This window comes from Ochlerotatus camptorhynchus, unplaced genomic scaffold (genome assembly GCF_037179485.1).
Source record: "Ochlerotatus camptorhynchus isolate MF236.1 unplaced genomic scaffold, CSIRO-AGI_Acam_v1.1 ptg000711l, whole genome shotgun sequence".
In the NCBI taxonomy this organism is placed as follows: Eukaryota; Metazoa; Arthropoda; class Insecta; order Diptera; family Culicidae; genus Ochlerotatus; species Ochlerotatus camptorhynchus.
The window spans coordinates 318,450-332,868 of NW_027041186.1; the positions used below are offsets into that span (position 1 = coordinate 318,450).

Sequence of the window (14,419 nt, forward strand, 5' to 3'; positions counted from 1 at the left end):
CCGACCCTGAGGTAGTGTAGAGGGGGGTATCATTAGTGCTGGGCAGGGAGTACCCCAACTGTTACAATTGCTACAGCTAAGTGAAACAATTTTCTAGAATTTGTTCAATGCAGAGTTGTGACAGGTTGTATTGGCTATCAAAAACAACAGCAAACGCACAGAGAAATGTTAATTCTAGCGAGTTATTAACAAAAGAGAAAATCGACGAAGAGAATCGATCATCGCGTTTACGCCCTTATGCATGCTCACTATCGATTTCGTTTTCCGAACGTTCAGCTGTTGAAAGTTCGGTAAAAAATTACCGAATACGGTAATAATTTCTAAGTGTGTACTCTTTATAATATCTAGAGCTCAATATAATACCCAAAGCTTACCAGATGCCAGACCCCAATGATGATAGTCGCAGTACGGACGTGGATTCCAAAACAGCATGTCCATTCTTTATTTCTCATAGAAGGTCCCATTTTGAGACGAATCCTCAGCATGGTTCTGTAAATATAAAATACAAAACATAATGTTTATTATACTCAACGTTCGCTAGCACAGACGAAATACGGTAAAGGCCCACGCACATTTGATCCGGATCTGACGCGTTGCGGCAAAGTGACAGCTAAATCTATTGTCTAACTGTCAAATTTACGTCAACGCAACGCAAACGGATCTAATGTGCGTGGGCCTTAATACTATTAAGGCCTACGCACATTAGATCCGGATCTAACGCGTTGCGGCAAAGTGACAGCTAAATCTATTGTCTAACTGTCAAATTTACGTCAACGCAACGCAAACGGATCTAATGTGGGTGGCCCTTTATAGGCCTATTGAATAATAGGGGTATTCACAAAGCGCATCGAAAATGCGTAAACTTCCATTACACTCCAATTTATTTTGATATTTTTACGCTACTGTATATGTTTACGATACGCGTAGTGAATAATCCTAATATCCACACTTAGAAATAATTAATTTTACACGCGATGGAATCCATCGTTGACATAAAGGATGAGACGTAAACAAACATGTCATGTGCAGAGCCACGAGGGCCAACGTCCCGCGAGAGGGTGGATGGACGCAGCAAATGTATGTCATCAAGGGGAAAAATATAACACATTGATTCTTCTTTGGACTACAAACAGCTGAGTGCACATACGAGACGAATAATGCCCTGGATGTGAAGTGCAATTATCGGTAAAAACAACAAATGCAGTTTTATGCAAAGGTTGCACTTCAGATCTAGGTGGCGACGGTATGACGGGTTAGATCCATGAGGTATGGACGAGTGCACCGATGGATTTGAGTTCACTCACTTCGGAAAAAGTGACACAAGCTGCGGGCATTGTTTACTAATCATGAACACTAAATGTTCATGAATAATGAATAATGAAAATTTAGTGTTCATGATTAGTAAACATTGACCGCAGTTTGTGTCACTTTTCTCGAGTGAGTGAACTCAAATTCATCGGTGCACTCGTCCATTCAACTCAAATTTGAGTTCCGTTCAATCAATGCCTCCCATGGACGAGTGCACCGATGGATTTGAGTTCACTCACTCGAGAAAAAGTGACACAAGCTGCGGGCAATGTTTACTAATCATGAACACTAAATGTTCATGAATAATGAATAATGAGCATTTAGTGTTCATGATTAGTAAACATTGCCCGCAGCTTGTGTCACTTTTTCTCGAGTGAGAGAACTCAAATTCATCGGTGCACGCGTTCAATTAAAATAAATGAAGACAAAAAAAAACGATCGGTGAACGACCGGTAACAATAACATTGCGGAAAAATATGCACGCGACGCACGCAGCTCGGGAGCGAAGAAAATGAAAGTAGAGACCCGAAAAAAAATAACAACAAAAATACATTAAAAAACAATGTAACAATAAGACGAAAATTATTGTCTTAACAATGATTTATATTGTTACGTCTACAATAAATTTACCTTGATTTATGTTGTACAAAACAATAAATTTCATGGTAAATGGAAAATTTACAATAAAAAAGGGGGGTTGTTAAGTATCTTAACAATGAAATTTTCGTGATTTTCCCATACATTTTTTTTTCAATAACATTATATATTATTGTTATTTTACTGTTGGTTGGCGAATTTATTGATTAAAAAAAATAACAGTGTACTTTAGAGTGTATGTGTTGGCTTGACAGATCTACTTTATCGACTTTAAAAATAAATCGAAAAAATAAAACATTGCCCCGGGAAGGGGGTGGTGGTATGTCTGTTACGGGTGGTCCTTTTTTTACTGGTTATGGATCGAGATTCGATCCGGAACTTGTGAGAAATGCAGGCCAACTCCCCTGCGCTCGATATCCCTAGGTCACGTCTCCTTGGTGGTTGAGCGTCGTTGATAAGTTAATGCATTCGACTGGAGAGAATCACCCATGAAATATGCTTCCACCTGAGAGTTCCTTCCTGACATCTTCAAGTGGTGGAATTTTTTATTATTATTGTATGATTATTGACTGCACGGAAAAGGTCTCCATTAAGCTTTAGAGAGGGTCTAGGATAAGATATGAGCGGACGCGGACTGCCTGGTTTTGAGCCAAACGAACTGTCAAAGCCAGAGCCATACGAGCAGCGCCTATCTTAATTACATTGGCAGTGTTGCTGACCCTCTCATAGTCTGCATGCTTCAATCAGATTTATTTTTATTGTTCGTGAAGTAACCCACAATGAAAATACACCAATATTTAATGTAACAACAATTTTTATTGTAATAGAGTTGTTCATTATTGTTCATGATCGAATCATGTTAACAATAAAATAAATGAAAAATACGATAAAAATCATTGTAACAACATTTTATTATGTACATTCATTGTACAGCTAGGTACCAGTTTTGCCGTTTTCGGAAGAGTACAACATTATAACAATCATTTTTATTGTCGACAATAAATATTAATGTTAGAGCATTGTTTCCACTGAAAATTTCACTGTAATTTTTTTTTCGGGGAGGGTTAGAGTCGGTGTTTAATGAGTCACGCCAAGAGTGAAGCCAAGTCTACCTATTGAACTGTCAAACCGGCTACCTATCGTGCAAAGTAAACAAACATTACGATGCTATGAAAGGTCCACGAAAGGTATTGCAATAAAATATAAAATAAAATTTAAGAAATGATCATAAACACGCAGTGAGCATTAAATTGTCATGGGATACGTTTGCTAATGATCAGTAATGAGAATTTCTACTATTGTTTGATAAGATAATTTGACAAAATCACTGATATAATGATTCACTACAGCCGCAATTTTTTGTTAGCTAGCTAGAAGTCATTTGAAGTTGATGTAGAAGTCCTCTGTTGCCAAGTGAAAAGAAAGGGAATCCTTCGAAAACCGTGATGCGAGTTCAACTGTTTTTCTCTTGGCGTGACTCATTGACAACAGTGTGTGTGTGTGTGTGTGTGTGTGTGTGTGTGTGTGTGTGTGTGTGTGTGTGTGTGTGTGTGTGTGTGTGTGTGTGTGTGTGTGTGTGTGTGTGTGTGTGTGTGTGTGTGTGTGTGTGTGTGTGTGTGTGTGTGTGTGTGTGTGTGTGTGTGTGTGTGTGTGTGTGTGTGTGTGTGTGTGTGTGTGTGTGTGTGTGTGTGTGTTTGTGTGTGTGTGTGTGTGTGTGTGTACAATCTAACCCCCACTGTCCGGCAGTGTTATTATGGAAGAAAACTGCTTTTTATTACCCTTAAATTAAAGCAGGTTTAGTCCGGGAGTTAGAAGGTGTTAGCTCTATTGCAGCTCCAGTGACCCATTTCAGAATGCCTGGTAATTCACGACCACTCTGAGGTCACTTTTACTTACAATAAGCCCCGCATGTTTACTCTACCTTTATCAAATGGATAATGGTATCATAAACACACTTCCAGATTCAAAAAATACTGTTTCCAAATCTGGCAGTGAAAAACGTGAAGAACAGTTGTGAGCGAAAATCTGGACAATAAGGATGAGGCATCTGATACTCCTGTTAGGGTGAGTAACAACTTTAATATTAATTACTAACGCAGACAGATATTTTTCTTGTGAACCAATTGGGTTCTTTAATTTTGTTTTTTTTTTCATTTTTACACATCATGTGAAAGAGTTTATTTTCTGAGCACAACGATATTTTTTTCACATCCATCTCGATTTTAAAATCAAGATTTAAATCAAAATAATAGCTTCTTCTTCTTCTTTCCTTTATTTAACGTCGGTCTCTGTTCCGCAATCTAGTGCCAATCACCGACGAACATCGATTGCCATCCATTGACTGCAATCGAATGTGCAGGAAGGCAGCTTCCACACCTGCGTAGGATATCGCACCCATTCAACACACATGGGCCGGGACCAACGGCTTTATTTCCCTTCCGAAGGAAGACGTGACCAAAGATTTTTATCCCTCAGAAAAATCCCACCGACCTCGGTTGGGATTGAACCCAGACCCATTGGGGTGTAGAAAGCAGTCACGCTTACCACTATACCACCGGCGCCGGCAAAATAATAGCTTCACTGTTTGACACTAAACTAACAAACTGACAGCTCGCTCCCATACAAAGTGTCTCCGAGGGGCGCTAAGGTAGTGATTTTTGCCAATGTAATCGTTCTTATTTAGAATAGTTACAGCGTACCAAAATTGATGAAATTTTGAATTTGACTTCCATTTTTAATGCAGGTTACGAATATGCATTTACCTCAAAACCCTTAAAGAACTCAATTGCTAGAATTTGGATTCGTTGCACTATTATGAAATCCAATTATAACCTAAATGCCGCGACTTGAAGACATTAAAGATTATATAGAAAAAGAATACTTGAATTTAACTAGGAGTAAAAATCGAGCGAGAACGCTTGGAGGTATTCTAACTAAACGGCAGCATTCAACTGATGCTCTAAAAGATTTTACTCAAATGTTGGAGAAATATGAAGATAGATTAAATATTACTCAATGGAATAAATTAACGGACGACTTTTAATATGTCAAAACTAAAGTTGATTTATCGTTAAAAATATTAGACGCTACAACAGTAATACAAGAAAAGAAATAGGGTGATAACATTCCATACTCCTGTTTTGAAAATTGTCATATCAGCAGCTAATGAAGAAAATTTATCAAATTTTGAAAATTCAGATACTGAAGACGATTTCCCATTCTCTTCAACATTATTAGGCTCTGAGAAATCAGAAGAGGAATTTGATGCTGATAATTCTGAAGAAGGTAATACATCAAAGTTTATAGAATACAACAACAAATTAGAGGAAGAATACTTGAAGAATAGTTTGACTATCGAAAATTATAAACAAGAACAAAAACATTTTTTGAACTGTACATTTATCAATAACCATTGAATAATGAAACGAAATAAAATGGCAGTGGCACAAGCGGAACCGTTCCCAATTGAGAAAGCGATTCAATGTATTCCAGAATTTAGGGGAGCTGCAGCTGAATTAGATTCATTCCTTTACGCAGTAGACTTGTTTGCAAAATAAAATCCTGATGCAGCGGAAAACCAAGCACAGGCAGACGAACCGCTGATTCAAGTGGTCTTTTTAAAATTGAAAGGCCCGGCGGCAGTTTACTTCAAACGAATCAAGGCAGATACATGGCCACAGATGTCAAGTTAGAAGAGTTGTTCTCGAAAATTGAAACTCTGGAATAGGGTTCAAGGAATCATTTCAGAGTTACAAAGACCGAGTTTTAATTCTAAAAGCCCATATTGACGACTACGAAAAAGACAAAGAAAAGAATAGCATGGAATCCTATGCTCAGAGAAATCTACGCATACACTTTCTAGCTGACCGTATAAAGACGAGACACTAGAAGATTTAATAGAATATCTCGAGGAGGAATGCATCGACATGGATCAATAATTATCAGAGAAAAGCACAAGATCATTTTTTTGGTAATGATAATTCATACAAAAATGGTAGAGACCAATTCGTTGATAAGTTTAACAAAAATGACAGAACACAATTTAAAAATAACCGTAACTATCGTAGTTTCGATAGCAATCAAAATCCAGCAGGGGCTTGAACAGAAATGAAGTTTATCGACAGGAAAATAGAAACAGAGACGATTACAACCCAAATCCAAATCACAATTACAGAAGATACGAACATACGCGTGAAAATACCGGGAATAATAGAAACAGGTACGAATATGATCAAAATCAAAATCGTGGAAATGATTGGAATAGCAGACGCTTCGAAAACCACCAGGACCAAAAAAACTAACCGATGGGAGTTTGGATAGGAAAAAGACAGACAATTCCCATTGTTTTTGTACACTAGCAGTCCAGAAAGACGCACGTATCCGGTTACAGTGTAGTAACAATACTACTCTTCCTTAATTCCCATGTAAAGTAGCATCCAATAATGCGCACATGACTAACATGTGTCAAAACCCAACAATATAGATTCATACTTCCTTGTGTGTGTCCTAGATTTTATGACACACTTTATGCATCCAAAACTGCGACCTCACAGTCAGCAGCTAAACCTTTTCCGTTTTCCTTATTTTGAGACCTTCGTAATTGTTACCACATCAGCATCAACAATAAACTCTATTTTACAAACTTTGTCACCAACGCTTAGCTTCGCTCACCGAACTTGCCTTCTCCATATTTCGTTTCAATAAAATCATCCTAAGTTCACACCAAGAGTATGACTGACGTCTTACTTAATCCGAACTCCGATCCTGCCTCAACAGTAATTTGCTAAAAAGCCCTATGTATGGGAGCAAATTGATGTACATTTTTCAAACAGACATTCAAAATTTAATTGTCATATCCATAACCAAAGTATCATGTTCCCTCATTCTACCACGCTTGATATCGCTGATTCTTAAGAAATGGCCGGGAGCGTATCAAAGTAAACTTAAAGAACTTAATGGCAAACATTTGTATCATCGTGGCCATCGATCAGTCTTGCCATTAATTTTCCGGCAGATCATGCTTCTCTCGATGAAGAACCAAATTTGTCGATAACTAATATAAACATTGCCATCTGTCATCTAGTGTGTATCAAACTGTATTTACCCAGCGATGCAAATCGATAGCAAGGAGATTATAAATGTACATCGATGGCAATCTTTATTGTTCTTTACCAAAGTTCAACGTTACGATGGTATCAGTATTCAAATATTTTTAGATGAATATTTATAAAGAAAACCATAGTCCTTGTGACACATCGAAATTAGAAGAAATTTAGTATGGCATCTTTATAGATTACTATCATGCGACCGATAAAGAAATTATCTTAAATGTAAGTATCGATCAATAAAGGTTTTTAAATATATTCATCGAAATCAAAGAAACTTGAAAGTAAAGAATTACAGACATTAATCTTTATTTTTGTATAAAGAACTTTGAAGAAGTTTCACGAATGGTTGGTCGGGAACAGATTAGGGTAACAAATCAGTGCCAACATTTCAAAGGGGCGTAATTGCTTTTGTAAACAATTACTTTAGCCGTCAATTTCTCGCGAATGAAATCTTACCTCTCCAAAATTACAATGCTAGCTGCACTGTAAGAAAAAAGTACCCAACGGAAAGTTCACTTTTACCTACTTTTGACTAGTTTGTCTCCTTTTCTCCTTCTAATGTTGTCAAAAACGGAGGAGCAACACCACCCAACAAGGGTACACTAATAAAATTCCACACATTTTTATTGACGAATTTCCATGTCAGATTCCACATGATTTTCATGTGACCACACATAAACATAATCCACCCAGAAGCACAAATGAAATTTATGAGTCAAATGAATAGTATGTGGTTACACATGGCTTCTATGTGTACACATATTAAGTATGTGTCCGACACATAAATATCATTTGTTGATCACATTGCAAAAATTCATGTGTGGGACACATAAAAACAATCTTTGAAATTTTATCAGTGTAGTAAAGTGTGGGAACCCAACGTTGAGTATTTATTTGTTATTTATTTGTTTATTTGTTTATTTGTATTCCTCCATCTGACAAGGTTGTCTTAATGAAGTTGGACAGGGAAAAGCCAAATTGAGTCATGGTGAACTCAAATTGGCATAAAAACCCTGTTTCTTTTCTTAAATTAAGTACATAGAAACAGAAACTAAACATTAACAATTACACAGTTCACAGCAAAAACAATGCAAAATACAATAATTACTACAGTGTAAATTAAAAACGTTAAAATGCGGTCAGTGTCATAAAAGTGTGTCAGCAACAGTGCAGCATCGTCATTGATTGTCAAGTCCTCGTGGAAGGGTCGAAAGCAACCGGAAACAAAAATGAAAACAGGTAGCACAATTCATACAGTCATCAGGGGATGGACAGTCACTCACCTGCTCATAATCAATCCATGCACATAACAGCTTTACAATCGATTACTTAGGCGGCGTTGAAAAGTAGCTGCAGAAGCTTCAAAGTCGAAAAGCTCAGATACATCATTGAAGCGAGAGGCCATGAACCGTATTGGGTCGTGTTGCCCGTATCGACTGTTGCGGGATGCCAAATGCAGGAAGTTACGCCGACGAAGGGGGCGTTCAGGTACATAAACGTTGATATCGGCAAGAATGGCAGGTGCATCCACCTCACTAGTTAATACTTTGGCGACAAAAACCGCTTGCATGTCAGACCTTCGTTTCTCCAGTGTTTCAATTCCTAACAGCATGCATCGATGTTCGTAGGGAGGTAGATTTAGATGTTCACGCCAAGGTAGATAACGAAGAGCTAGGCGCACAAATTTTCTTTGAACCGATTCTATACGGTCAACCCATATACTGCTGTACGGACACCAAACTATTACAGCAGATTCAAGGATCGAGCGAACCAAGGCGCAGTACAGTGATTTCAGACACAGAGGGTCACGGAATCCATCGGCAAGTTTAAAGATAAATCCAAGCTGCCTATTCGCTTTTGAAATCACATCAGCATAATGTGTCCGGAGGTTAAGTTCAGAGTCCAATATCACACCAAGGTCTCTAACCTGATTCAGCCGTTCTAGATCATGACCAGCAAGACGATAGTGGAAGATGATCGGATGACGTTTTCTGGAAAACGAAATAGTGTTGCATTTCGTTACACACAGTTCCAGTAAGTTCCGTTTGCTCCAATCCTCAAATGACTCCAACAAACTCTGCAGGTAGGCACAGTCCTCGATGCATGTGATTACCATGTAAATCTTAACATCATCGGCGTAGAAAACACGATTTCCAGATGGTAAAACAAACGATGCATCATTAATGAAAAGCGAAAACAATAGGGGGCCTAGGTTGCTCCCTTGTGGAACTCCGGATACAATCGGGAAGGCGGTTGAATGTGAGGAGCCTAATTTAACTTTCATAGACCGTCCTGACAGGTATGATTCGAACCAACGAACAAAGGCGACGGATACTCCAAATTTCTCGAGTTTTCGAAGCAGAATAGCATGGTTCACTCGGTCGAATGCAGCTTTGAAATCAGTGTATATAGCATCTACTTGCATGCCAGCGTCCATCGATCGAATGCACAATGAAGTGAATTGAGTAAGGTTCGTTGTCACAGATCTTTTTGGAAAAAATCCATGCTGGGCACTAGAGATGTAATTCTTGCTAGCTTCGAACAAGGCATCGTTCACGATTATCTCAAAGAGTTTGGAGCAAGCATTCAACGACGTTATCCCGCGGTAATTGGAAATATCACACTTGTCCCCCTTTTTGTGAATAGGAATCATGACCGAAGTCTTCCACGCGGATGGGAATGTCATTCGCTGTAATGAAATATTAAACAATTTCACTAGCGGCATCAATAAGACACTTGAGCAATTCTTAAGAATGCATGCAGGAATACCATCCGAACCGTATGACGCAGAATGTTTAAGTTTACGTATCGCTTTATGTACGTGCTCCTCAGTGATTTGGAAAATTCCAAAGTCGAGCCTATCTGATGGTGTGTCATGGATGGCTGCATTTAGATGCGAGGACGAAATCGACATGTCCGAGAAGGCACTCTTGAAGTGATCAGCAAACAGCTCACACTTGTGGGCATCTGTGCTAGCAGAGCGGGCACCGAGATACATAGACGAAGGTAACCCATTTTCCTTACGCTTCGACCGAACAAATGACCAGAAACGTTTGGGATGCAGGCGTAGATTTCTCTGCGTACGGTCTATATAACGAGCATACATTTCGCGGTTAAAGCTAGTGTATTTATTGCTGGCCAGAACAAAACGACGTTTCAGGTGTTGTGATCGATTACGTTTGAATTTCCGAAGAGCAGTACGTCGACGGCGCTTCAATCTACGAAGCCGATTGTTTGTCCATGGAGGTTTCAGAGTAGGACGCTGAAGTGGCACGTGAGCTTCGATAACACGACGTATCTCAGAGTTGAACGACTCAACGATGTCATCCAGATCTCGTTCGTCATCCAAAAATTGCCAATCAATCACAGAGAATGCTTCACTCATCAAGTCATAGTTGACACGGCGGAAATCAAATTGCGGGTTCTCGTGTGGCTGATCAAATCTCACTGGTGACGGCAAAGAAACGGCAACCTCAATAGCGGGATGTGCAGTGTCGAGTTCTACAAGAGATTCAACCGCTTCAGAAATGCTGCAGTTAGGTAGTGCTGTATCGTTCACCAGTACTAAGTCAAGGGTACGAGAACTGGCATTTTTCACAGAGTTGATTTGCGTCAGACCATTGAAACAAAAGGCATCATATAGAGCACCATCCGAAGTTGAAAAACGGGATATACTGGAATCTATATGAAGTCCGCCATCCTCTGAAGCAGTCCAATGCATGTTGGGGTGATTGTAGTCACCGAACTGAAGCGCAAAATCATGAGGTTTCAAGCATGATATTACTGAACTAACAGAATCGCTATGAAGCTGAATGAGGGACAGATCATCTCTACGATCAGGTGGTAGATATAATACTCCAATACTGACTGAACACGTTTGCAATTTGATTTTTACCCACAGCTGTTCCAAAGCATCACTAACTGGAGCTGGGTCGACACAGCAGCACAATCTGGTAGACACTGCAATCAAAACTCCACCGCCGCGCAGCTTTCTACTGTTCAGTGGATTGCGATCAGTCCGAAAAACAGTGAATGATCCACCAAATAGCTGAGTTGATAGGATGCAAGTGTCGAGCCACGTCTCGGTTAGAACTATCACATCATACTCCGAATCTGCCGCAGCGAGATAGAAGGCATCGATCTTCGTTCGGAGTCCACGGACATATTGATAGAAGATACGAAGTTGAGAAGAAGAATTTGAGGGAGGCATGCCCGTAATCTGTTGAGTCTGAGCGCAGACTGGGTGGATCACAGGACTACCACTTTCAATCTCAGGAACGAGTCGGTTGCGATGAACAAAAACAGCATCTTGCAGGACAAGGTCAGAGGGCCTCGATGCTTCTGGAGAATTACCTGCGACGTGCAGCGGCAACTGGATTGAACATGGTGAGGCTGGTGTGCTGTTATTGTCAATATTAGACCACAATTGTCGTGGAGCAGAGACGTAAGATGGTACTCTGGAAACCAAGATATTTACAGGCAGAGAAGTTGTTGTTTGCTGACTGTACTTGCCTACGGTTTGATTTTGGAAGACCCCCTCTCTCAACTCATGCGCAGAGCTGGGACGACTGTTGAACGCTGGCAGCTTAGGCTCGACTGCGATGAGAGGACTAGGGGCTTCCACAAGGCTGGCGGCAAGTGTGCGTCCCAGTGGCATGTTGAAGACAACAGGATGTGATTTGTTTTGCAATAAGCGGCTGTAAGCATCATACATTTTAGGAAGAGAATTGCTCGAATTATCATCGTACTTGCCTGAAATAGGGTTTCGGAAGACCCCATCTTCACATCCAAACGCAGGACCGGGACGGCTGGAGGTCGCTGGCAGAATTGGCTCGACTGCGATGGGTGAATTAGGGGCTTCCAAAAAGCATGCGGCAAGTGTGCGTCCCGGTGTCCGACTAGGGTAAACCACGAACGAGTTTATTGACGAATTACGACTAGAAGTGATAAGCGTTTCAGGGACAGAATTGTTCGGAAAACTAGAATACTCGCCTGCAGTTGGATTTTGGAAGACCCCTTTTCCGGACTCATACACAGGACCGGGACGGCTGAAGGTCGCTGGCTGGAGGTGCTCGACTGTGATGAGGGGATCAGGGGCTTCCAAGAAGCCAGCGGCAAGTGAGCGTCCCGGATTCGGGTAGTAGGTAATACGACGTAGTGGCTCTGGGTCTTGACTCAGTGATATCACTCCGTCATAGGCATTTGATGAGGTGACTCGCTGGATTTCGGAGTTGTCTGCGGTGTATTTATTGGCAATCCAGGCGGCTTCCAAAAATTTTCGGCTTTGCGGTTGTCAACAAATTCACGAAACAGCATTCCTTTGGGCCATGTAGAGGACGACAATGCTTTCGCCTTCAAATTTGTAGAGACGCCTACTTTGAAGGAGACAAACGACATGGTTTGGATATCTTTACTCTTAGCAACCAGTCGGATAACTTCAACATCCTCAGTTGACAAACGATGCTTGGCAAGTTCGGTGATCTGCTCAGCAGAAACGTCACGGGAAATCCGAGATAGGTATAACCAAAACTTATCCTTAGAAACGGGAACAGTTAGACGGCCTAGACTTGGAGACGGCGAATCTCCGGTAGCAGTCATAAGAGGTGGCAAGTTATTGTCCTTTTTCTCGAATAACCGTCGGCTTCCTATGGTGCGTGACCTATTACCAGACCGTCTAGAGGACACCGGAGTGGTGGAAGTGGTATTGGTCAACTTTGTGAAATTGGATCGAATTTCGATTTTCAATTCCTCCAGAATTTCCAGTTTTAGTTTCCCCAGTAGCTCAGTATGACCGCTCAGTTGTTTCTCCAAACCAGCATCGTAAGCAGCCTTCACGTTTTTCTTGTGACGAACGTCTGACATTATGGCAGCACAGGATTTACACATCCAGAAGAGCTGCCTATTCCGATCGATTTCATCCAACATTTCACTTGGCAGGTGACAGCATTTTAGGTGAAACACCGCACTACAGAACCCACGGCAGGTAATGCGTTCCTCTTGGACATCATTGGTGCAAGCGTGGCAGATTACACTCATTTTGCAGGAACAAGGCGATGCAGACCAACAACGAAATTCCAACGTAGCGCAATACAACAGTAGGGTCCAGACGACAGCAATTCGCCGAAATTTATGCAGCAGTTACACCACGAGCTCAATGAAAGATTGCAAGCTTAAAAGTTTTGCTGGCAGATGGCGCTTCGGAAAAAAAAAATTCGCGTGGGGAGTGCTTGGGAAAGTGTATGTAAACAATGAGTCACTTTCACTTTATCACCGCACCACGAAAATCACAACACACCGAACGAAATTCACGAAAACAGAAAGCAGTAGTACAAAAACTGAATCACGAACGACGAAAAAGTATTTTATAACCGATATAACACCGAAAAAAGTATCACTAATTAACGACCTAATCGCAGCAGAAAACGTAGCTAGCAGTGTTGCCAGAAATAATCATATTTACCTACTATTGGGTACAACTAACTTACTTTTGGTTAAAAAACCAGTGGAAAATTCCATGCGAGCTGCACACAAGTAAATGAAAATTACTTTGACCCGCTTTACCTATTTTTGGATTAGTGGAGGCGAACCAGCCTAAGGCTGAAAGCCTCCTAAATAAAGCTAAATAATAATAATAATATTTTTGGATTCCTGCCCTATAGTGCCGAGATAAGTGAAAAGAACTTAATTTTGGGGACTTTTTCTAACCGTGTGGTAGAAGAAACATTCCTCTACCTGCTGGTGTCATTATTTTTCATGAGTGTGCTTTTATTCGCGAGAAATCGACGGCTAAAGCCATTGTTTACAAATGCAATTACGCCCCTTTGAAATAGTGGCACTGAAATATTGTTTAGTTATGCAAGATGATTTGAATCGATATTTAGTGGTAGCACCATTGACCAACCAGGAGGCGGAACAAGTATCCAAAACATTTGTAGAAAATTGGATTTGCAAATTTGGTACTCCATTAGAGCGAGTTACTGATCAAGGAATCAATTTTATGAGAGTTTTCGAACACATTTGTAAAATTTTGAAGATTAAGAAAATTAACACTAGTGCATACCACCCTTAAGCAAACTTGGTCGGAAGATCCAATAGGGAATTGAAAATGTATTTTCGAAAATTTGTAGAAGGTACCTCAAAGTTATGGGACCAACACATCAGTAATTTTTCGTTTCAGTGTAACACGACGAATAATGGTTCAACAAATTATACCCCTTTCGAACTGGTGTTTGGGAGGAAAGCACGAATTCCGACCTCAATTTACAACCCAACAAACATAGAGCTGAATTATAAAGACTACTGTTCGGAAATGAAAAGAATCTTGAAGAAACTCCATGACAATACTAGACGAAATTTTATCATCTCAAAAGAGAAACGAAAAATTATTTATGATAAGGGACCGAAGA

The 14,419-nt window shown here is 40.2% G+C and overlaps 1 protein-coding gene across 5 annotated transcripts in view; it reads right to left on the reverse strand.

The window, feature by feature from the left end:
* Positions 1 to 14,419, reverse strand: part of LOC135714765 (lysosomal-associated transmembrane protein 4B) — a 222,761-nt gene that overhangs the window by 134,425 nt on the left and 73,917 nt on the right. For all 5 annotated transcript variants that reach the window (XM_065238138.1, XM_065238134.1, XM_065238135.1 and 2 more), the window contains one exon: positions 375 to 489. In XM_065238138.1, the coding sequence (XP_065094210.1) occupies positions 375 to 485 (111 nt within the window). In that variant the 5' untranslated portion in view covers positions 486 to 489. The remainder of the gene's footprint in view (positions 1 to 374; positions 490 to 14,419) is intronic.